Consider the following 26,055-nt stretch of genomic DNA (forward strand, 5'->3'; position numbering starts at 1 on the left):
GGTATTGAAGACTATCAGAAATAGTCACTTGTGAATATAGAAGAATATATTGATAAACTTTTTAAGTGATTGCATGAAATATTTTGAGTCTAAACCCTGTCCATAGCAAAAAAAAAATTACACTCGGTAATCTCTCACCTGAGAGATGGGGTTTTTTTTCCGATTGTAATGTTTAGGATTTAGGTTTTGTCCAGTAGGTGGCAAAAATGAGCAGAAATAATTTCTTTTAAGTCTTTTTGGTCCAGGGAGGGGAGGAGGGGGAGGCACGGGGGACACCGTTGTATCTTGTATTTTACTGTTAGGATTGAGTTATTAGGATCATGGTTTAGAGGTGAATAGTCAGGTATGCTGAAGCTGCGCTAGATTGCCAGATAGGACTGTTTTGTAGCAGGCTTGCTTATACTAATTGAGTTTCTCTAGCAAATCAGGCTCCTTGGAAAAAGGCCAAAGGCTTTTCATAATTGTATTGACAAGAAAATGAATATGATAAATGGTGTTCATTCAGCTGAGACAAGATTTATAGTTTTCCTCTGGCAAGGGATGAAGAGAAAATACTTATAATAATAGTAAAATTTGTTTTAAAGTTGTATTAGGTGATCTCTCAAAAGACTTCATTAAAATATTTCCAAATATTTTAAGCAGCTTCAGGTGTTAAGTATAGCATCTTCCCAAAGTATCCAGTAATGAAAGATGAAGAAAAACATCACACAAACAAACAAAACAAAACAAAAAACCCAAAACCCTGGATATGAAAGTCATTTATTCTTCCTGAAATATTGATATGTCAAGCTGTCAATGACAATTCCAGTACCACAGCTTTGGAAAGTTTATTTGCCTTTTGTATTCATAACATGTGGTCTCTGTAATTTGTAGGTCAGTCCTGAACATGCAGGTGTGGCCTGAAAAAAACCTGTATACCAATTTGAGTAGAATCAAAACCTGTTTTTCTTAATGGTGATGATTCTCCTTACCTATTTCATTCTGCTCTTTACTTCAAGATTGCCTGCATAATATGTTGGATGTTTAATCTGTTTTCTTCCATACTAATATCAGACTGTAGTCTAAGGTCCTTGGTCTTGCAGTCAGATATGTCCATGGAGATTCAATTGTGAGTTCAGGGTAATATCCACATTTTTGTTACTTTCATTTAGTGTTTCTTACAGTTAGGTGGTAACCCATAGGCAATTTTTCCTGTGTTCCTCCCAGTTGATTCTCAGTATTTAATGACTTATGTTGTTTGTAAAAGAAAAAGGTTGCAATAAGAAAATGGGCTGCAAGAATTAAATTATTAGGTTGGCTCAGAGTTGCAGTGAGCTAGATAGCACACGATGTGTATGCGTGAGTGTATGAAATTGTCTGGCTATATAAAAATATCTAGACACTAAGTTTATAGAAAAATGATCTGCCATTGAGGTGTTTTAACTAGTGGACATTTAAAAGTTCCAGTTGACCTAGCTATTCAGATGTCTGATCGTATGCTGCTTCAGATGTGGATCACCAGAACAAGCAAAACAACCTTTTCACCAAACTGCCGTTGTTACATGTTTATCCAAGTTCATATCTTATTTCTTAACAAAATAAAACCACGTGCAGCAATAAGATGGCTTGTTCGAAATGTTTGTTTTTGAAGAACTAAATTTTTAAGTTTATATGTTTTAAGGATTCAGGATTAAGTCCAAACTTGAAAGAGCTGAACAGCCAGATGTAGAGATTGACGTTTCCTAATCACAAGAGGAGAGCAGAACACATTTTCTCATGAAGGAAGGCTACCTGATGGGTAATCTGTTTGTAATAGCTGTTACTGCTAGTTGCATTGATTCAGAACTCAGCATCATTTTTTCCAGTTTGAATTCCTTTGAGCTTGAACTGACTCGTCAGGTTAAGTTCATGGTTTAGCCAGATTCCTTGAAGCTTATGGTTTAAAACACTCTAAAATAATATTCTGTTTAAAACCAGTTTATTTCACTTTATTGGATTTATAAAAGAACTAATAAATTGTCAAAGCCTTTCTGTTGACCCTAGCTTTTATAAAATTTAACTATAGTTTCCAGTCTTTCCTTGTCGATGAACATGTCCTCAGTGCTTAAGTTTCTGAATTAAGATAGCTAATCATATTGGATATATTAGCAGCCTTTACTGCTGACTTACATTTTGGTTGTAGGGTTTGGCTGTCAAGTTACTCTCTTTGCCCTGAAATCTGAAAAGGCATTTTTTTTCTACTCCGTGAAGTTCCATGATGGGGCTTTGCAGCATTACACCATCTCCCTTTTGTGTACATGGGGCTACTAGGAAGGGTAAGGAAGAGGCATGACATAGGAGAGTTCATAGCACAGCTCAGTTCTGTAACTTACATGACATCTGCTGCATCTTGAGAATATTGACCATCCTTTGTTGAGAGTGAGCTGGATTGGGAGTCGACCTCAGGAAAAAATGGAACTGAGATTAGTAAATTTTTAAAGGTATGAGATGACATGGATCATCTGTGCCCTTTGAGAGTATTTTAGATAAGTGAGATTTGAATTTAAATCCCAGTTTATTACTGGATAACTCTCCATGGTATGTTTAACTCTAGTTTATTTGATTTAAAATGTAAAGAACCCCATAAAGGAGCAAGAAGCAAAGTCTAAAAGTATATTTCACGTCAGCCTCTTCCGCTATATATAGTTTATGCCTGCAGTGCCTCAAGCAGCTGGCAGCAAAAATACACAAGTCTTTAGATGCCTCAGACAGCAGTAGCCAGAATGCCTTCCATCTGTCTGCACAGCGCTGTCATTCATCAGTAGTGCTATGTCTGACGGCTTTAGCCTCCACCAGAAGAGCTATATCGAACCGAGACATGACTGTGTCTACATATCCTAGAAGCGTGTAAACCTTTATGTATTTCAGACTGTTATTTCACAATCCCCTGTTGAGTGCTTGGCCTGTATTCTACTTTGTAAGATTCACAATAGTTGCCTTTATTGTCTGAATAGGCACTAGCATTTTCCTAAGAATAATCACTGTGGTTAAAGCAGAATTATATGACATGAAACAAAGCTAAAAATTAAAAATAAGTTTACTATTAAACAAAAGCATTGACTAGATTAGCTAGGTCATGTTTTAATAGCAGATTGTATAGTTAAAATCTCTTGGTTCAATATAAAAAATTATTTGCCAGTCAAGCTGTGCTATCTCATTTCCATTTACTAGTCTGCATTCTTAACCAAATAAACTCTTATTTCAGCATGTTGGGAAAACTAGGGATCAGCTTTGTATCAAGTTGTTGCATGAAATATTTTGATACAGTCGGTAACTCATTATTTTTTTAAAGTTATATTGCAGAGTCTACTAAACTTTTTTTTTAATTTAATTCTTTGAAATCCTGCTTTAAAAGAATGGATATCTCTTGGATGCTGATGAGCAAACGGCTCTCCTGGAAAAGTTCTTAGAAATCTAACTTTGCTGGTCGCCCCCAAACAGTTTGGCTGAGTTCTCTTCTTGGTTGCGCTGGAAACAACTTCATACAATCAAATTGTTCCCAGCCATTCATATAGCAAATATAATATATATGAGGTGGCACTGAAGTTTGTGGCCCAGGATTTGCTGATAAATTTGTGTTGTTTTTATATTAAATTGCCATCTGTGACTTACACCATTCGTTATAAATCCAAGCTTATTTTATATACACACTTACAGGTTAGCTTCACATATGCAAACTGCTTTCCTTTTCCTTCATTATGACCCTGGTATATTAACTATTTCCCACTTAATCATTAATGTTTAGAAAGGATTTAGTCTTCTAAGTGGAGACTTGCTTAAGTTTGTAAGTTCTGGTGGTGCCACTGTCAGAATCAGCTGCCAACGTCTATATATGGCCGACCCACGTAATGGTGTAGTACAGTTTAGGGGAAGTTGTTTTGCAAGGTGTTATTTTATCAGTGTACTCTTTAACTGGCTTTGGTGAAGATACCCTGCATACATTTCTGTTCTGCAAAGAGCTGTTGAACTGTGGTACCGTGAACCTGCATGTACAACCCCTATCTTGAAGCTGATGGCAGAATTCATGCAAAACAGGTAAGAAGCAGGTGAAAATTAAGGTAAGTGATGAATACTGCAACAGTATGCACCGTCTGTTCCATCTTTCTGTGTTTTGCTTAAGCCTCATGATGTCTGACTTTGACTTTAAGAATTTTTGTATTTTGGAACAAAATTCACAAGCAGAACTCAGCTTTCAGTGTCATTGTATTGTTTTACCAAAATGGTAGATGTTAGAAAATCAGCTGGTAGGGATTAATTACAGGGATGTATATGAGAGACTACTGTGATTTTATATTTAAAGTTAGTGGAAGTGTATGCTTCAACCAGGGATAAATACTGACTATAATTAAATATTGGAAAATTGTCTGCTGTCGGGATTTGCTGCAGGCTGAATTTTTGCCTTAGGCCAAGCAGCATACATATGTGCCTGTAAAACCACAACTCCCTTTACAGCTTCTTTTGCAACTCAAGTCTTCCAGCCAAAATAGGAAAGAATGGTATCTGATGTAGCAATATTTATGATCAACAGGTAACTTTAGGTTAACTGTTAGGTAACTTACAAATAGGTAACTTTTCCCACACCTAAAGTCTTCTCTGTGGGCTAACCAGAAAGGCCTCAGAATGATTCTGGGAGGTGATTTCAGTACTTGACATTGCAGTAGTTAGAATGAAATTCCTGTTTTACCACAAGTAATAGAACAATTTATTTGGGGAAATTATCATTGCACGTGGAAATATTTAGTGTATTGCCCAAAGGAAAAAAAGATCTTTAAATGAAAAATTGATAGTTAAAGTCTCTGTGCTGGGTATCTTCATGACCAAAGTAATTAGAGTTTGTAGCAAAGCAGTATGTGTTCTCATAATTTCTCATTTTGCCTTGCAAGTCAAACTTACAAGGAAAAAAGTTGAAATACTTGAAATTAGAGAAAAAAAATTTCGTTTAATGACAGGAAATTGTTGCCTTAACATTCAGAACTGTCTCCAAGTCAAACGCTAGTGTGTATGATGTGCCCTTAATCCCTGAATGGCTACACAAGTCTTAAAGCAAAGTTCCCTGTTTCTTGTTTGTGTTGACTTGCTTGCTGTGACTCCCTCTTTGGTTTGTGTGGGCTAATTACATCTTTTATCCTGGTAGTAGTATAATAAATTGTTTAACCTATTTTTATTCAGGCTGCAATGCACGAGCAGTATACACTAATAGTGCTGCAACTTATTTCAAGGAGGAGATTGTTACAGCAAAACCACAGAACTCTAATAATGGTAAACAAAAGCAAAGAGGAACTGGAACAATAAATCCTATGCAAAAGACAGCTCTTCAAGCTACTTTCCATATTCATGTTATTCTTCTACCTATTGCTATTCAGAAAATCTGCTTTGTTCCCTTTAGAAAACATCATCTGGGATGGTATTTTTTTTCACGAGTTGTGTACTGCATTAGCTTTTACAGGTTAGAATGCATTATACAATATACTTTGACATGGTTAAAATATGTTACGGAGTATCAGATTTTGCATTATGCCACTCTGATACTGAGGTGATGTGCTGGCTTTGATTTTTTTTGTTTCTGCCAGCCATTAGCATTTTGTGCATATGGAATACACACGTGATTTCAAGGCACGTTTTATTCATTTATAAACACTGAGATTTACTCCAGAGTTTGCACGAAAGGACTGTGCAAACAGGGACTCAGACAACGAAAACTCAGACTTGCATCAAAGAAAGATACTACTGTCTCTGTGATAGGGGTGATACAAGGACCCCAGGTCTGATCAAAAGTAGTTGACTACCAAATAGGACAGCCAGGGGATACCGTGGTTTACATCACTCAGTGATGACTCCTTTCCCTTTCTGTCCAAATAAACACAAAGGGTAAGTTTTGCTAAAGTTATCTGTATACAAAATTAACTTTCAAGTGCTTAATGGTTTTCACGAGGCATAAACTAGGATTTAGGCTTCTTTATCACACGGACAGAATGGAAAGATGCAACAGGGGCTTTGGCAAGGATTATTGCTTTTCCAGATCGTGAACAAAGTCGTTCTTGTTGACTTTGGTAATACCTGAGCATCAGGGAAGACAATATGGTGCAATCTTCGTCAGGTCTGAATGTTCATCAAAAGCATTTGTTACAAAATATACGTGTAGAACTGGCTTGTGATTGCCACAGATTTTATGTAGCAGAATAACTCAGTGGGGATTAGTTTATTTTTAAAGGCTATATAGATGCAGAAGCAGGGTAAAAGTTACCTTAACTGCTTGGGTTGTGGAATCTTTGTATCATTCTTCTGAACTGTATAGGGACACAGGATGTTCACTGGTCACTGAAAGCTGTGTATGTATTGTCTGGTCGCCTTTTCTGGTTAACATTGTTTTGTCATAGGATTGTTCTTTGGCAACATGTGGACATAACTAGAGAGTATATCAATGGACTCAAAGCTAGAATTAGTTTATCAAATAATTGTACTCTGTAATTAGCATTTTTTTTTTTTTGTTGTAGAAATGAATCTATTGCAGTTTTCTGAAGATTTTTGCTGTTTTTTAGATCACAACGTTTAAACTTTGATGTATCATCTCCGAATGGAATTCTTCTCTTCAGAGAAGCTAGTAAAATGATTTGTACATATGGTAGGTATTAATTAATGTTTCCTCTGCAGTGTAATTCTGTGCCTGTCCTGTGATATAAAAATGTGTTAGTTCATGTTGCTGAGCAGTGATGGATTTGTGGAACACATAGCAGGACTGTAATGCGCTACAGCCGGTATCATCCCTCTGTAAAATACAGAGTTTACATGGCAGGCCTTTGGAGCTTATTTACTGTCTGTGGATCAGGGAGCTTTGTTACTTGTGTCTCTTTTTTGACTTGAATGCCTGTCTTCTAGCAACTGTAAATGTATTTCAGCAAAGACAAATACTTATGAGGTGTTTGATCTAGGCTACTGATTGATAGATGTGGGTTGATTTTATGTATTCAAATTATATTCCAGCAGTTCCAAAACATAATAGGACCATAACAGCTTTACCCTAGAGCACTATTCAAAGTGTTTATAATAAGTTGCTCCATTTTACTACTCCCACTCATGCATGCCACTGCAACAGGTCTTTGACACCAGCAGTTTATATTACACTCCAGCTAACTTTGTAGCTTACACTTCTGCTTTCTAAATATTTTGAAAGGAACGTTACCAAGTTTTTGTAAGAGCAGCCTCATTTGTGGTTTGTGTAAACAGGAAGAGCCATAAATGCCCTGTTTCTTTTAAAGAAAGGAAATTATTGCATCAAATTTGCTTTTACTGCATTCAGGTTGCTGTTTGGGTCTGGAAACTGTGTGTTACATGTCTGCCAGTATAAAAAAACTTCAAATGTAATTCTGCATTTGATCTGTAGGGCATAGAAACAGTATATGTAGAACGCATAAAGGATTTACTTACAACAAAAAATTACACCCAAGTAACTCTCACTCCTTGAAAAATAATTTTTCTGTTTTTCTTTTTCAAATACTATGTAGTAAGCTAGCACATTTTTTCAGCTCTGCTCTTCCGTAAATTTGTAAGAATGATTTAGCAACATAAAAATAAGGTTTTCTGTGTTTGAAAAGATAAACTTTTAGATTTTACTACTCTAATTGTGTTAGCATTTGTAGTTAATTGTGGTAAGCTTTCTTCTGATAATTAAAAAAGTCAGATGTAGTCGTGATGATGCTTCAGCCCTACTTGTCTTATGGTACCTGATCCCATTGAGGTCATATTTCCCTTTTAAAATTTTTTCTTTTTTAAATTTCAGTTAGCCTTTACCCATTCTTTCTGCACTTACAAAAAAATTATTACCATATTATCGGGCATCCATTAATCTCAGTTGTTGGCATCAAGTTTCTAAATCTTGCTGAGTAAACCACACTAGTTGGTTACAACCTGCTTCATTCCTAATTCATGCCTAAAAAACAGTCTAAAGAAACCTTTTGCTTTCAGTTGCAGATTTTATGGTGTCTATGTGAAGTTCATAAAATTCTCAGCCCTAAATTGTTGGTAGATCTTGCCCATAAAGACCAGACGTTTTCTAGCTTGTACTAGAATTTAATCATGCAACGTAAAAGGAAATTTCAAGACAGTGAAGATATAAGATTTAAAACTAAGCAGTAGAGCCATAATGCCTGCTGAAGTCAAAATTATGTGAAAGATACTTAGGGATTTGTGGCATCTGTCTGAGGATGTGTGCCATAGAAAGCGAAATGACCATAAGAGCTTTCTCTCCCACTTCTCTTTTGTGTCTTTCATAACTGTTTTTCTATGAAAGGATGACATTTTATTCAACTCACGTTTAAGAGAAGAACTATTCTCAATGTCCTCCAAAAGAAAAATTTTAAATCACTATCAACTTAAAGTGGAGGAAAGAATGCCTCCACTCAATATATGTATAGGGGGTTTTTTGTTTGTTTTGCTATTAAAACACATTCCTATTATCAGCAGTGTCTGAAAGGGTCTCATCAGTGATCTTTCCACCACTTAGGTGTGACATTTAGATTAATTGTTTGGGTTTTCTTTTTTTGTGAATGATTGCCAATATTTGTTCCAGAACTGGACTCACTGCAAAGTCAACATGAAAGACCTCCCAGTGCAGTCGGCTGAACTGGGCACTTAGAGCAGAGATTTCAAATAATCCAGCTGGCTTTGCACTGGCACAGATGGGCAGCACTGGCCTGGCCATCACCGTGGCTCAGCTGTGGGCACTGTAATAAACATCCTAGATTAGCACTATTTTAGAGTGCTACAGCTATTTCTGAAGTGGTCAGTAGCTTACAGTCTAGGAAAGTTTTACTGCCCACTATAAGTATTTCAAGATACTACAATTAATCAGCTTTGAATAATTGCTGTTAACATTTTTAGCTTTTATCACCAATTACTAGTTTATGAGATTTCCACTCCAGTGTATGGAAAGATATAACTCTTCTGGAAATGCGTTGTAAGGTTTCATTACTTCAGTTACGTGTGGTCTTTTCAATATAGAAATTCCTATTAAAATATTGATATTAAGGGATTTTGCATTAATTTCACATGCCTTCCTGAAAATATTAATAATTGTGCTTTTGAGGAAAACTTTAATCCCTAATACTCTATGACTTTTTTTAAAGTGTATTTGTAGTTAAGCACATGTAATCTTGGCAGCCATCTAGGGAAAAATAAACAAATAAACCAAGTGATGATAAAAAAATTCACTTTGGTGCTCTTGAGCAGTGTTTTCAGCCCCACATTCTTAAAAATTGTGTGATTCACTTAATGAATACATGCATGTCTTCTAATCCTTAGGTTTGGTTTTCAAGTTTTCTGCTGTACTATTACTACAAGTAACTTAAAATCCTGAAAATAGTTGAGATCCTCACATTCAGCCTGGTTTTATAGCTGAAGCATTAGAGAAAAAAAAAAGACACATAGTAAATGTCAAGAGATGACGACAGTATATGCTCATTTATCTTACCAAGTCAGCCAAACCTCTTGTATATGCCTGCAGCTTATAGTGAGCTCCTCAGAGTTGATCAAAAAGACACTTGAAACTCAAGATAGATTTGATTGAAATCTATACTATAATAATTGCCTTTTTAAACTGAAAGAAACACAAAGTGATGACATGAGACAGAGGGGGAAAATAGAAGCAAACATTCTTTCTTTCATCACACTATCCTTGTGGGAAGATCCTTCCTTTCAGTCTTGGTTTCAGTTAATCCACTGATTGAGTGGGCTGCCATAAACTCTGCCCGGCCTCATCTCATCCCTGAGAAGTTGCTCTTTCCATCACCTGGAGACCTGGCTGTGCTTGCTGCTCTTGGCAATCCCCATTTGAACACCAGGCTTCCAACTCAGCTCATTACCTCTCACCTCTCCTCCTTGCCGTGCCCTTGACAGTGAGAGTTTCCTTCCCATAGCTCAGCAGCTCTCCAGGGAAGGATAGACTGCAGACAGTGTAGCCTAGCATGGTTGCACCTCTTTCTTAGAAGAATAAAACGTATAGATGATAAATGAAAATATGGTTTAATTGTATTGTATTTCCACTGACCAGTGAAATTTAAATTTGTTTTAGAACGGGATTTTTCCTCCTTCTCTCTCACATGTAATGATATACAGAAAATACTAGTAAAATTATTATTTTCAGAAATTTTACCTGCACCAAATTAAACATGAAATTTTTCAGTTATAATTTAGGTCCACTGGTAGTCTTTTTGCTATATAAACCTATAGGTACATAAAAATGTGATCTAAAATACATCTCTGAGGTGTCAACACTTAGACAAGGAATTAGTAAGTGAAGTGAGGTGGCATCAGGTGATTCTTCTCACCAGCATCAAAGCACAGTGTACTGGTGATTATTGACATAATGTTGATTTTTCCTAAGTCTGGACTACACTCATCAAAGCAGTTTTGGATAACACACAGATACTTGCAGAAACGGCCTTCTTCAGGTGATGAAAATAATCTAGAATTTACATGCGGATTTGTTTTGTGTAAATCGTGTGCTGTTTTTCACGTGGAAATAACTTCGAAACAAACATTTGGTAACCTATCATACTACTTTCTGTCTTCAGTTTCGCCAAAGTTTGTGATGTCCGTTTATGTCTGAGTGGTACCTCCATTTATTGTCTCTATGTACGGTAAGATCCATGCTTGGGCTAAAATTAAAAGGGAAAAGAAGAAGGTAGAATTGTGTTTCTGGAGTGTGAATGTGTGAATGCTTGTGAGTATGGATGCAAAAATCTCTGTAATTCTAGACTAAAGCATATACTCCTTTCTCCTCTAGACTGACATATAGTGATTTCATATGTTTGAGTGCAAAGCACAAAAAAACCCCAAGTTTTTAAGATATGCTAAACGTCTTCAGTTGTCAGTGAATAAAACTTAAATTATTAATTCTTCGTAGTTTTGAAAATTGTCACTTTAGCAAGTGTTTAATTCTGCTTAACGGATCCAGCTTTGTGATTAGGATAGTACTAGTGTGTCCTGTCTTTCTGCTCAGTTATCACTGATACCGATACAGTGCTGAAGACAATTCTAAGATGTCAGTACAAATGCTATATGTTCAGAAGATGTAAAGCCTCGCGCAGGATGCAAAAAGCACTTAGATAGTCAATTATCCTTGTTAGGACTCTGCAGCTGTTTGGCAAGGGGTGTTGTGTCTTGTCCATTATGACTAAAGCCGGTCTGAGTGATAGAGTGATTTAAAATAAACAACTGAGAGGAGAAAATTGAAAGGAGTTGGAATAGTGTAGTCCACCATTCTTCATCCCCAATATATTTCACTTTTAATTCTGTATGTACAAGTCTCCTTACTATGTGTTTTTGAACTCCCAGGTTGTACAGGAAGGATGTTTCAATGCATCTTGGGACCATCTATTTTTGTTTTGTGGTTTCTTTACATTTTAGTAAACCGCTTCCCTTTCATTATAGGAGACTGACATAAAAATAATATTTTCAATATGCTGGTTTTATTTATCTACATTCTGTCATGATATACTTTGATGTAAGTTTTTAATTTTGCTTCAGCTTTCGGCTGTTGTAGCAGTTACTGCTCAAGGTCAGCAATGAGGTTAGCCACAGTAGCACAAAACAATTTCCTGTTCTCACAGCCCAGGTAGCATTTGGATGTGGATTAAATTTTACCACATTTTCCAGTAGCCAGACACAATTATTTCTAATGAGCTTTAAATTGCTTCCCGAGCATGTATTTCAAAACTTAGTGTGGTAATCCATTCAGTGCCAGCAACTTCATAAGATAACAGTTCTTCTTCAAAATTTTGGTTAAACTGATCTGTACTGTATAGCAGGTATTTCTAATCAGCAGCTTAGCTTAAAAGTGGAGTGTTCACTGGTCTCAATTGCCATTGGTCTGCTCTCCTTTCTTTTATGATAGTGGTTCCAGAATATATTGCTCTTCATTACTGACTCAGATTTCATAATTGGTTTCTTTTGGCAAATTTATCTTGGTACTGTGCATGCTTATTGTGCTGATTTGAGACGTTTTATGCATGTTTTGTTATTGTGGAAGCTTTAAAAAAGTCAGGTTTTGAAGCTTGCTCTCATCTTTATAATTCATGTTTTCCTTTTCGTTTTCTGCATATGGCCACTTCTTTATACTGCCCTAGCATTCCGAATGCCTGGAAAGCATACATTCAAAACCGTCTTTATGGGGCAGTGGTGAATAATAAAAATAGGAAAGGGGAAAAGGCAAAAAACACTTTTTCTCTATAAATGTGATAAATTTTCACAACCTTTGTTTAATCTCACCAAAGTCTTTTTTTATCTTCATCTAATTCACACATGTTAAAACATGATTTAGTTGTATTATTATACAGAGTGCTTATTGGACTGAAATCTAGAACAAGCCCTGCTTTTAAATGAAACTCAGCCATAAGGAAATCATTTTTGTATTATAGCTTCTACTGTAAAAGCAATTAAGGAGAAGAACTGAAAGGGAAGCTGCCTGTCCTGACATGCTCCCGCATCTAGGAGGGAGTGAGGGAATGAGCTGTGCAAAGAGCTCTGGTGCATATTGCCTCTGGGATTCTGAGGCATGGTGATGTTATCTTCAGTCAGAGCATCCCAGTTTGGGTTTTTGCTGGCTTTGTATTCCCTCTCTGCATACACACACTTTTTTCTTCCAACTCCTTTGTTTATGTACTAAGGAGTCTTGCAGTAATGAAATGCTTAATTTGTAAGCCAAATTCCAGCCCTAATTTCCTTATCTAGCAATTTCACCCAGTACCTTTAAAATCCTTTTCTTATTCATGTCAGAATTTTGTATCGCCTCTGAGGCTCAGAGAGTTGATAATTTTTGTAAGTGACGTTGCTGTCAAATGCAGAGCAAAAAGTTGTATTAAAGGAAATTATTGAGAATTTTGAAAGTATATTTTAAGATGGTGTGATACAATTTCTCCCACATTAAGAAGGAATTGGTGCAAGTTGGATTTTTTTCATTTGATTTTTAACTCAGTAGTAACACTGAAACTTCACTGATTAGTCTCTGCAGAGTTTTCATTTTGACAGGAGCTATGAATTTCAAACACAATTTTTAAACTCAGCATGTCAAAGGTCACTTTTATGTTGATTTAATTTCTTTAAATTGTTTCTTTTAACAATAGGAGTTTATAAAATTGTATTTTGGTCCTCCACTACAGGGATTATAAATGTAAGCATATCCTCAGTAGCTGAGGAGTTGTTCTTGACCCGATTCCAAGTACCTCAGTAAATTAGTTTATGTTCAGTAGTATCCATGGTGTGTAAAAATATTCCCCTGAAGCTCCTGCTAAATGTTACAAGTAGATCATTCTTTTTTTATCTAGTCAGGCATAGCACCGTACTTCATTTTTTTTCAATAACTAATGCTAAAACACTAGTCTTTGTTCTAGCACTGCATCCCTTGAATCATAGGCTGATGGCTTGGGGCAGTGGTAACAGGCACGGTGTGGTCTTTCACCTCTGCTGCTAATTTGAAATCAACTGTTCCCACTCTTAGGACCTTTCAAAATGAGTCCATGAACACAGAACAGTTCTCTGTGGACTATGTCACTTGCAAAAAGCAGCTTTTAATCCTGCACTAGACCCAAATTCTTCACAGTGTTTTCATTAGAAGAGATAGGCGTCGAATTCCTCTTTTGCCATGCCTGCCTGGGTGAGGCAGCGAGGTTGTGCCTTTCTATAGTGAATGCTTTATGCTGATCAGTGGATTTAAAGTATTAATTACAGGGTGATTTTTTTATGTGAAGCAATAAAAATGATAGAACATCAACACTAGTGGGTACCTCCTAGAATTCATGTCCCCAGGCTAAGGGATTCCTAGGGTTTTTCCAACTTCTTTCCTCATCATCTGTTTTTTCCATTGACTTTCAATTAATTTTCATATTACTTAATTGCCTTGTTGACAACTACTACTACTACTAAGCTCTTTCCATCTGTTGTTCCATATTACACCAAGTACTTCAAGGACCTAGGACTGCGCAATGCAGTGGTTGAACAGCTCAGTTAGAAACTCAGGCTGTTATTTTCTTGGATCCAGAACTTTGTCTTGGATTATTTCTGAAGCCAGATATATATTTGCATTATTGAAATAGAGATTTTCATCAGAGAATTTAATAGTGGAGAAGACCATATAAGGTTAGTTTACAGGGCGCTTACCTTTATGTCTTGTTTTTGCCATAAGAATTATATACTATTTACATAGTGGCTTTCAAAAATAGTGTGTGTCTTACCACTCTATTTCACAGACAGACAAAATTCTGTATTTTGTTTTTTGGGGGTTTTTTTCCATAGGATTTGAAATTCACTGATCTTCTCAGTAACTTCTCAGTAACTAGACTAGGTCTTGTCAAAAAGATTAATGCTAGTTAAGATGACTGGGCTGGAATTTCTTAAATGGGGCACTGTAGGAAGCTAAATGGAGTTCATCTTTAATTTTATGTAAATGTAATTTCTTAGCAATGTAAAGTATTACAACAAATGAATATCCAGGTACACTAGAAGACATTATTCTTTTTCTTCTATGTTTTACTTTTCAAAGAGGACTTTTTGGATACTGGCAATTTTTAGTATAACAGAGATTTAATACCATTTGAAATTAATTTCCATGCAGGAGCATTCACTGGCATTGTACCCTTTTCCCCAGTTACACTGTGTTCATAACTACAGCATTTGGGGTGGTAGAGGTGCTCATGTGACCATTTACAGTATCAAAACCATTCTGTTTCGGTGGTTTTTTGTTGGGTTTTTTTTGGTTGTTTTTTTTTTATAAAAGGGTCTGATTTTGACTGTAAGTGACCGTCTTTCCTAGTGAAGTATTTGATACTTCTTCTCCCTTCCATAATTCTAGTGATGCCATTCTGGCTTCTTACAGACCCGAGTTACTACTTCTAAGCAATCCCTGATCATACTCCCAGTCTTCTTTGTAAATCTACTTTTCCTTTACAACTTGATGGATAAATTGCCTTGTAGTTGCTAGAAGTGGTGAACAACATTAATGTTTAAACAAAAACTTCTGCCTTTTTCTCTTTGCATCAAGTGATACCAAATGGGTGATACTTTGATGCACTGGGTGTTTAGAAATAGGGTTTTCCTCCTCATTTTACTAATTGTATGATGTCAATTCCTGGTTGTCAGTAATCAATAGCATTAAGAGAAAGAATTAAAGTAAGGCAAGTATATGATTTGCAAGGGTAAATTTGTGTGGGTAGAAAGGAGAGCTGTGTAGAGACAGACCCAGATTAATACTAGGCCTCAATATGTATTAAACAGTACTATGCAATCTATAAGATCTGTCATCTCGGGGAAGTTTTTAGGGGCATTTTTAATTGCCTATTATAAAAATAAAACTGAGCTGTCATAACTGCGTCTCTCAACTGGTAATGTTTGGAGTTGTGAATAGTTAATGTCCAGTTTGTTCATTGCTCCTTGATCCAAGTTGACAAAGAAGGCCAATGGCATGCTGGCTTGGATCAGAAATAGTGTGGCCCCCAGGACTAGGGAAATGATCTAGTGATCTGGATCCTTGTACTCAGCACTGGAGCGGCCACACCTCGAATACTGAGTTCGGTTTTGGGCCCCTCACTACAAGACAGACATTGAGGAGCTGGAGCGTGTCCAAAGAGCAGCAAAGCTGGTGAAGGGTCTAGAGCGAGGGAACTGGGGGTGTTCAGCCTGGAGGAAAGGAGGCTCAACAGAGACCTTACTGCTCTCTACAACTACCCCTGGCTGCCCAGGGTGGTGGTTGAGTCACCCACCATCCCTGGTGGTATTTAAAAGATGTGCAGATGTGGTGCTTAGGGACATGGTTTAGTGGTGGACTTGGCAGTGCTAGGTTAACAGTTGGATTCTATGATCTTAAAGGTCTTTTTCAACCTAAATGATTCTATAATTCTAAGTTGTCATCACAGCTATGACAACTAAGACACTGAAAGCAGTCAAGATGAGCATCTGATGTGTAAACTATTGTGCTTTTGTTTGTAGGAATACTTTAAAAAAATGTACAGTTTTGCGTTATTTTCCTCTATTTAAAATTGCCAAGAACAATGAGTAGTAGTAAAGTGGAGACCTGGCACTTGGTTTTTGTGCAGGCCAAGCTTGTCAGTGTCAGAGGGGGTCAATCTAGTCAAGCTACTTTGTGTTAGAACTGAAATACTTGATCTTAGCTGTGTTCATTGTACAGTTTTAGCTCACTTTCATTAATTACTTCAGGTTTAAAAAAAACTGTCATGAAGACAAACTAACTCGGGTGCTGTGAAGATGAGCATTAAATTATTACACGATACCTAGAAAACTTGATAATGAGACCTTGTGAATAATTACATTTATAGAGGATTGCAGCAGGATCTACTGCACTGCTGCACAGTGGATCCAGAAGTCACTATTGCCTGTTAATAGCAACAGCAAATATTTACCGTTAGCTGTTATTTTTACATTATAAACATAAAGTTTAATTAAAAAGTCATTCCCATCTGTGACTGGTAAAATAGAGGCTTTTGTAATGGACATACTTGTTTTCTGAGGGATATATTTAGTGCGTGTATACATCAGCAACCATCCCAAGAGACTGTCATGGTAATGGATCAAAACCAGGCTTTGCTGCAGCATGAGGAACTATAAAACCAACTCTGTTGCAACTCTGTTCAGATTAAGGAATTCATGCTGTTAGACCAAGTCGTGGTCTGGCTGGGTATCAGTGACAGGAATTCCATAGCTTATATTTTAAAATTTGCATACTAATTCCTTAGTGGCTTTTAAGCTCTAGTCATGCTGACTTAACAAATCTTTTACATCAAATGCAGAAACAATTTTACTTCCAAATAATAATGAAAATAAAGACAAAAAATAAGTTTAGATAGTGCCATCAAAATATTTTAGATTTGCAGCTGCTTATATAAGTTTCTTTCTTTCTTTCTTTCTTTCTTTTTATGAAAACAGGTAATCAGATCCTCTCTCTTGGGACTTTGTCAAAAGATCAGGTTTATCCGTTGAAACTCAAGGGCATTTCCATCTGTTACTCTGCACTCAAATCTGCCTTATGTGGAAATTATGTCAGCTTTGGCGTCTTCAAGTTGTACGGGGACAACCACTTTGACAATGTACTTCAGGCCTTTGTCAAAATGCTGCTTTCAGTATCCCACAGTGACTTGCTAGTAAGCAATTACTCATCTTGGGAGTCTTTACGTGAAATATGAAATAACAGCACCACAGGCTTTGTATTGTTATAATGAGACAGAGGGATCTAGAACAGCTCTAATGCAGTTTTCAGTTCAGTTACTTGAATTTATTTATATAGTGACATCTAAAATACAGGTATGTCTGAACTGCCGTGCAAAATGGGAGCTTTTCCAGAATTTTCACTAGGCTTGTCACAAAAGAGAGAAATGGAAATTTTTTTTACTTTCTGAACTTGCAAACCCATTTAGGTTGCCTGCATGCACTATAAAACATCATCACATACTCAGCCACTCTGCAATTAGTTTCAATCTGTAAATTGTCACTATGTATTCGTCATAAAATTTGAAACTTTAATTTCAAAGTACACCATGTTCCCACTTCTCTGTGGGAAGACAACAGATCTTGTGCACTATCAGCCTAAATTTGAACTGTGACATTTTCTTCGTGACACTTAAGTTCAGAACTGTCATTTTCTTACAGGAAGGGACAAATTTGAGATAGTTAAAGATGGTTAATACCCAGATTTATGATTGCCACATAAAGAAAGTCCTTGGAACTGAAAAGGTTCTGTCAGTTAAAACTGGTGTATTGGTCGTATAGTAAGTGTGCATATTTGTCACATTCCTATCCATCCAGAAATTAATGCCCTAAATAAGAGTCTGTAAGAGTAAGATGCTGATTGGGCCAATGGGTTCAAGCAAGTGCCTTTGCCTGTGCAGAGCCTGTTGTAGGACTTCACTTAAGCACAAAAATAAACTCCATCTCTGAGATGATTTGGGGGAATCTGTGATAAATTTTAATAAGATTTCCTGCAGAAGGTAAGATATGAGCTGTAGTCCTGTTGAACTGACACCCTGGACAGAACACTATACTACTTTTACTAGACTGATAGCTGTGTAGAATGGCAAAGCATGGTAGTGTTATTGTGGTATCCTGAGCTTATTTTAAACTAATAGCAAATTTATATCCTATGGTAAATTTGAAAAGTTGAAATCTACTGAAGACAAGAAAATATTTTGTCTCTATAAGTATTCTGACTTAATGGCTAAATTAGAATTTATCACATCATAAAAACTTTAAGATCATTCTTCCATCATCTGTTAATATTGTTAATATTAGTCAGTGGTAATATCTGTATTTGCTGTGAATGTGTACTCTCTTTTTCAGCAATATCGAAAACTAAGCCAGTCTTATTACCCGCTTTTGGAATGTCTGACCCAGGATCATATGAGTTTCATTACCAGTTTAGAACCTCGTGTCCTAATCTATATTCTTACCTCAATATCTGAAGGACTTACTGCAGTAGGTAAGAATTACTTACACTCAGATAAAGAAAGAATTCAAGAATTCAGCTCTTTAGGATTTTCAAAGAAACGTGTTCATTTGTTACTTAAAATAATATCATGTGACAGTGGAAGATGCTGGGTTTTGAACATTTTAAGAATGGAGACTTTCAGTTAATGGAGCTAAGTTCTTTTAAACAGCTAATGTGTAGGTTTAGAGATACTGTTTTTAAATTGTCTTTTCTTACAAGCCAGAATTGTTAAAATTCTTCATGTGCCTCCACTAGGATTGTAGTGAAAATTCATGCATTTGTTATTCAGAAGTAAAATGTATTAATACGTGTACTGGAATCTGTGGGGTTTTGTTTTTATTTGATCAACATAGCTGCTGTATAAATAATGCTTGTTTTGCACAGCTGTGATATAATTTGAGAAATTTAAAGGTATCTATCCATGAAAAAAAGAAACTAGTTATTCAGTACTTCCTGAATACACTTTAGAGGAGAATCAGTGCAACAGAATCATACTTGCAGTAACGATAAAAGTACAGCAGTCTGACGGTAATTCTTTTCATTCTCTTGCATGGTTTATATATGCTTTTTAACCAGATGACTGTCCAAACACTGGGGGTTTGGGTGAGGAGGAGGAGGGAGGGTTGGCAGCCTAGAGTCATTTGGAATATGAAGAAGGAAACTGAGCATTTAGGAGAAGAAAAAATAAATCATGCAGTTACATTCTGATCACCTAGGAATACCATGCATTTATATAGTTTTTGACTGAGAAGCTGTTCAAAACCTTACAGTCATATTTATTGATTGGGGTGGTTATTAAGGAAAAAAAAATAGGAATTTGCAATGTTAAGTGTGTGTAGATGTTACTCTATAATAGCTGGTGTTTCTCATTACCGCCAAGTGTCAGTCAAACCCCACAGGAATGCATGAATGCACTGAGACTCACAAGGCATTTGCTATGTTAAACACATTCAGCAGTTTTTGCTGCAGGAGGGGAACCACTCTTAGAGAGAAAATGGGTAGTGAATAGCTAAGCAACAGTAGTAAAATATTCAGGTCATTTTATTATATAATGCTGAAATCCATCTTCTCTCGGATATTTTGAGTGCTTTGTCACCTGTAATGATGGTGCAGCAGTTTCTGCCTATAGGCTGGTTCTGCTGGGAGTCTGCCTGTTGATCATTTGCGAATGGATATATTGTACTGAACATTAGCTTGACTGACAGCTACCAGTTTAGCAAGTCCTGTTCCTGTTCTGTTATCACTTCACATTACATCTCTTCCATTTGAGATATTTGTTATATTCCTTTTGATAATTCGCTACCAAACCAGGTTTACTTTAGTAATTTCTTTGAAATCAAATTTGAATTAATGTAAAAGAGAGAAGAAAATGTAAAAGCTATATAAACTTCAGCTTTCATGTGTTATGTTTATTTTCCCCTCTAAAAAGTGTTGATCTCTCATGCGGGGAGGAGGAGTAATAAAGTATGTATTTCCAATTTTAGCTTTAAACTTTTGTGGTTTAGGTATCCAGGTGTTTATTAATGAAGAATTATTAATTTTTAGGAGCACAGATGTGTTTTCAGAAGACTTTTTTTTTGGTGGAATTCCTGATATTCTGCTGAGAAAAGTATCAAGAAAATTTTAATAGCTCACTTTTTTTCACATTTTATAATCCATAGATTTGCTTAGCCAATTCTTTCCTTCAGTGCATCTTAATGTCCTTAAGGTACCTAAAATAAAGACAAACATGGAAGACTAAAACAAAGTGTGTAGAGATTTTTAATTTCACCAGACTTCATGGAAGGCTTGATGCAGTCCATCAGAAGTGTTACGATCACTTTCATGTGCAGTTTTTTCTTTATTTACTCTGATTCCTCCAAACTCAGTTAGTTTTTCAGTCTTTGAGACTTGCCAAATCTATCTGTCAGTAAGACCTAGCTGTTTCCATATTGCCCAGAGAGGATGTGGAATCTCCATCCTTGGAGTGATTCCCAGATACTGGACAAGGTCCTGAGGAACCTGTCTGATGATGACCCTGTTTTGGCCAGGACGTTGGACTGGAGGATGGTCCCATTTGTTTTCTGCCACCACCTAGGATCCTACTGGTATTTTCCCTACATTTTTCACTTGTATTCTCTAGCTTTCCAAAACAATTTTGATTCTGTCCAAATCCTGTGTAGCCCCTCATCCTTGTAAATGTCTCTTGGACATTAAGAGTAATACTTTCCATGAGTAGTCAGCTGAAAAATGCTTCTTTTTTACCTTTCATCTTGAAGTGATAAGTGATTATTTTTCCTTAATGTCATGTTTCTTAATACTGCATATATCAGGAATTGATATTGATGTTAGCCATTAAATTCCTTATTTGTGTTCAAGAAGTTTTATTTCTGTAGTTAACTGAAATAACTTCCTATTGTTATGATGACATGTCCAGATGAACTATTCTTTGATCAGTTTAGAGCTACTAATTGTTAATTTACTTAATTATCTCAATAGTCAGTTACCCGCCACTGCTTTTTCTTAAGAGTCGTTCTTCTAAATGTTATATCCCTTTAAAAATTTTGGTGTTTGGGACATTACCAATTGTGAGACAGAAATACAAATGTATTTCCTATGTGTTATTTGGTCACATACATCCTTCTGCCCTTGGAAAATGGGTAAGTAGATCCAGGCATTGCCTTTTTCATTGAATTGTATCAGTGCCACAAAAACATCTCAGAATAGTAGGACTCAGGGCTATAAGCCATCTGAGGGGGAATTGTGTTTTAAACTGATTAGAACATAAAAGTCATTTTCAGATATGTTTATAAAAAATGAAATAGCTGTCTTTATGTTTTAAAAATTAAATACCAGGAGATCACTGCTCTTTCACAGAAAAAAAAAAAGTATCTGGTTTTTTTTTCCTCTATTCCCTTTATGTATGTGAAACATTTGAGACTCTCATTGTTGTCAGCTGTAGGATAAACATTCCCTAAATCCTTTTTTCTGAGGAGTGTTCATTCTGTTGTAAATACCTTGCTTGATTCCACACTTTATAAACACTGTGAAAGAATATGTATTCCTTCTGAAGCACCTAGCTGTAAATCAGCTATAATGGAAGCCCTCATCTAAGCCTTTATTGCGAGGATAAACACTCCAATAGTTCCCTTCTAAAGTGTTTACCTGGCTTTTTCACAGCTGACTCAGTGGATCAGAGCCTTTTAATGTAGTCTGCCTGGCATGTTGTCACTAATCTCCTCAAAGCTTTTCTAATTCTCATATGATTAATAGTATAGTATGCTATTCATTGAGGAAAAAGTAAAACATTTTTTCTTTCTTGCTGCCTAATTTAGATGTTAAATTGCTAAATCCATTTACTTTCCAGGTTTAGTCTCAAAGGCAGATAATGCCAGTATTGAACTGTAAGCAATTGATGGACAGGGAAAATACACTTAACTCCATCTCCTTGCCTTTATGTGAAAACCAAAACAATCTTTTAATATGCAGAGATTCAGCAATGTCATTAAACTGTTGAAAAATAATTCCCCTTCAGCATGCTATTGTCATATTGTTGAGACCAAAAGCTATCCTCAAGTTGTTTGGGGGTTTTGTTGGCTTTTTAAAAATAATATAACCCATTCTAACATACACGCTCAACTTCCTGTTACTTGAGCAAATGGCTGATTGGAATTGCCTAAATAAGGCAAAACCACACAGATAACAAAAAATTGCATGTAAAATTAGCCCCCAGAACATGAAATGAATGCATACTGGGGAAGAAGCAGCCAAAAGCCCTAGTTGAATGTGGTGGTGACTGATGCCGGGGTCATCATCCTTGTTCTCTGCCCACCACCAGCACCTACCTCACCACCAAGTAAGTCCAGAGAGCTCAGTTGTGTTTGACAAAACTACTGAACTGTTCCTGGGTCCATGCTGACACACATGGAGCTGGTTTTGGTGTTTTCTGTAATCATGGCCTGCTTGTTTTATGATCCAAATGATTAGTTCACAGGTGATAGAGCTGAGCTGACCAGAAGTGAGAAACATGGCTTGACTGCATTCTTCCTGATTATTCCAAGCTTTTATCTGAGTTTCTTTTATAATTCTATCTTTATTCTGTCTTCTCCACCCATTTCTTCTGTCCATAGTCCAGAATTGGTAGCTCCTTGTTGCTCGTTTGTTCTGTTTATTTGGTTGGCTGGCTTGTCTCACTGAGATTTAGTGAGAACAGTATTCTGCTCCAGCACAAGGTTCCACATGCCCAGAAGAGTCATTCGGGGGAGTTTGCTTGACGCTACCTGTCTGTTATACCCTTGCAATCAAAAGGAAAAATGAGCATAGGGAAGCATATTTGATATATAGTTATGGGCAAATTTAAGTAGCTCTTAACACTCATATCAGATTCTCATGAGCAAATGATAGCATAGACCTGTCTGCTGTCCTGCTAAAATCACTTACTGTCGAATGTAAAATATATACTTGTACAGTATCAGCATGTTTAGAACTACTGCTGTTTTGTAAACTGATGATAGTGATTTACTTTGTATTATTCAATTTAAAAAGAAATAGAGTTAAGCACTGGTTTAGAAATACAGCAGAGCCCTCCTATGAAATACGTATTTTCAAATCTCTCACTTGTTATTGATGGTGATTCAATTCCACCATGAATTGCATTTCTAGCTTATATGCAGGACTGTTTTGGTTGAGAACACGATGAGTGCCAGATTCTGTGGTTCTTTACTTTGGCAAGACTCATAACTTTGAACTCAGCTTTGTTCTGGCAATGTGTCTTAACATCCTGCCCCGTTGAATTCAGTCCTAGGAAGCTCACTGGTCCAGTGGAGACAGAGTTGAGATGTTCCAGCTCATTTCTGTGAGCTGTTAGATCACTCTCAACTCCTGCTGCTAAGTCAGCTGGTTGCTTTGGAAGATCAAGTCTTAGGAGACCATTTGTATCTTCTTTGCCTGTAAATGTTTCTTCATATCACTTCAAAACATGCCTAGCAGAACAAAATTCATTTTTAGATGGTGAAGGGTTAATAGCATCAGCACAGAGCTTAAGGAGTTAAACAGACACAGATCAAAATACTTCAGTGTCTAGAGGGATGTGTTTAAATGAACACTGCAAGGTTGGCAAGCCTCCAAATTAGCATAGTTTAAAGAATTCAAAGTACATTTAATTGGATCCTTCTAATCCCTTTTCCCTCAGAATGAGCATTTTAACAGTTTAATTCCTTTTGCAGCCTCCACACATCCCTTACTCCAGTGGCCCATCTAAAATAAATACTGTGAACTATAAAAGGCCTAGTCAAGTTCTAGCTGAAGTCAGTGGCAACAGGATGGAGTCCTAAATGCTCCACTCATTTGGATCTGATGTTTGAAATAGCAGAGAGTATCAATTAGGGCTGAACCTCACACCCAGCAGGTTAAACCGCTGCGTGTACAGAAGGAGCTTCAGTCGGTGTCGATATCGCGAGGAGCCGGTGGTTGTTTAAACATGTGGCTCTGGGCAGGATCACAGAGCTGGATCTGGGAGGCAGCACAGTTGGGAATGTCCATGTCACAGCCACTGGTCTTAGGGCCAAGGAGCATCTCGTGTGCCAGGCCAGGAGGAGCCAGCAGCTGGGCAGGAGGAAGGGTGCACCACTGTTTGCAGGAGGAAGACAAGAGAAGCATTATGAGAACCGGGATCAGTACGCTGGTGATAGATTGGGCAGTACATGGTGCTGATGCATGGAAGTGAGCAGAATCCTCTCTCACAGCAGTGGCACAGCAGGCAACACCTAGCAACAAAATAACTTACATAAATCAGACAGACATACTTTCTCTGCAAATAGGTTTAAGCTTTTAATCTCCTTTACTTATAGAAACAGTAAGTAAAGATACGATATTGCTTCTGCTTTTCAACACTATCCTCCTTCGCTGTCGGGACTTTCAGTTTTCGGGACATTTATGAAGTATTTGGTACTGACTGCTGTTGTGTTGTTGCCAGCCATATTTAATGTACTTTAACCTGCTTGAACTATTAGTTGTTAAGCAAAATGACTGGCTGTTCTGTGGTCACCCTTTTACTACCTTTAGTTACCCTTGTTACTACCTTTAATGACCCTTGTTCATTGTTTGCCACCTGACATTGGTTGTAAGCTATTTGGGACAGAGAAACATTGTGAAATACTACTTGAGAAAAACCGAGACAGCAGCTTTACTTGATTTAACCTTACCTTTTCAATAAGCAGATCAAACCAGAACTTTAGTTTCCAGGGATCTGGAGCCTTCTGAACATGAGACTGAATACCAGTAAAAGATGAACCCTCATCCTGCAGTTTCCAGTACACAGAGGGGCAGCTGCCTTCATATAGTTGTGAAGGAAGTTCACTGGAGTTCATAGAATCTTTAGTACTTGGAGCTATCCAGTTACTCAGAAGCAAAGGTTTAAGGCTGCTGTATGTTAATAAAAGCAGTCTTCAAAGCTAGTCAGCTCATGTATCAAAAATAGATGTTGTCAGTGTATCAGTTAGCTTAATATCAGAGATTGAAGTTGAGTTCTGCAAGTACTACCAAATGTCATTATTAATTATTCTTTTACAGAAACATTTTTAAAACTTTTCATTTTTTACACAGATACAATTGTCTCCTCCAGCTGTTGTGCTAGTTTAGACTACATTGTCACCTACCTCTTCAAGCACCTCGCTAAAGAAGGAAAGAAGACTTTAAGGTGTAGAGAGATTTCACAGGATGGACAGAGATTGCTTCATTTCATGCAGCAGAACCCAGAAGTTCTACAGCAGGTGAATTAGCAGTCTTTTCTATGGGGTATTACTACATTTCTGAATTTTCCTGACTTTTTGTGAACAAGGGGGCAGCATTAGCTACTTAGTAACAGAATAAACCTCCCTGTGCTGGTATGCATCCCTGAGTAGCTTCAGCCGTGTTCTCATGACAACCAAAGATTGAAGATATTTTATGTCATACTGAAGAGCGTATATACTATACTTGACTGTACAGTATCTTAAAACTTGGTGTTTCATTTTTGCTTGTAAAAAGAGGTGTGTGAGATCATCAATACATTTATAGACAAATGAGAAGGAAAGCTCTATAAAGTATTTTAGGAGGAAGAACAACAAATTCTGGCATTGAACCACACATTTTGGTAATGAAATGTGTAAATTGAATGGCTGTATGCTATCACATTTGAATACTTTATTTTGCAGTAGGTGACTCAGTGGGATTTTTTCTGTTAAAGGTAAGTACAGCAGAAATTAAATCTAATGCTTCTGAAAAGGAAGTGGCTGCTGTACTGCTTAGGAGAGATTTCCCCTTCCCAGCTTCATCAGGTTTATCCCAGCTCAAGTACATTACAGGGAGATCAGGATGCTCATAGCTACGGACCTCCACATTTGCTCTGTGCCGCATTCCCTTAAAATCTGATTAAACTATTTGAAAATGCGTATTTACAAGAATCTCTGGATTCCTAATGCAGTTGCAAAGATGCCATTTCAGGAGATGTGTTTCACAGGTCTGGAGGCTTTTAACGAAAACGAAAGTTATTAACAAAATGCAAATGACTAGTGTGGTCATCTTTATGTTTCCCT

At 36.8% G+C, this 26,055-nt stretch overlaps 1 protein-coding gene across 1 annotated transcript in view; it reads left to right on the plus strand.

Annotated features, from left to right (window-relative positions):
• Positions 1 to 26,055, plus strand: part of RANBP17 (RAN binding protein 17) — a 159,730-nt gene that overhangs the window by 109,868 nt on the left and 23,807 nt on the right. Inside the window, exons 21-25 of the mRNA XM_026858174.1 lie at positions 3,946 to 4,053; positions 6,558 to 6,640; positions 16,948 to 17,162; positions 18,355 to 18,493; positions 25,085 to 25,251. Coding sequence (XP_026713975.1) covers positions 3,946 to 4,053; positions 6,558 to 6,640; positions 16,948 to 17,162; positions 18,355 to 18,493; positions 25,085 to 25,251 — 712 coding nt within the window. The remainder of the gene's footprint in view (positions 1 to 3,945; positions 4,054 to 6,557; positions 6,641 to 16,947; positions 17,163 to 18,354; positions 18,494 to 25,084; positions 25,252 to 26,055) is intronic.

This window comes from Athene cunicularia (assembly GCF_003259725.1).
Source record: "Athene cunicularia isolate RWA chromosome 13 unlocalized genomic scaffold, athCun1 chr13_part1, whole genome shotgun sequence".
Lineage (NCBI taxonomy): Eukaryota > Metazoa > Chordata > Aves > Strigiformes > Strigidae > Athene > Athene cunicularia.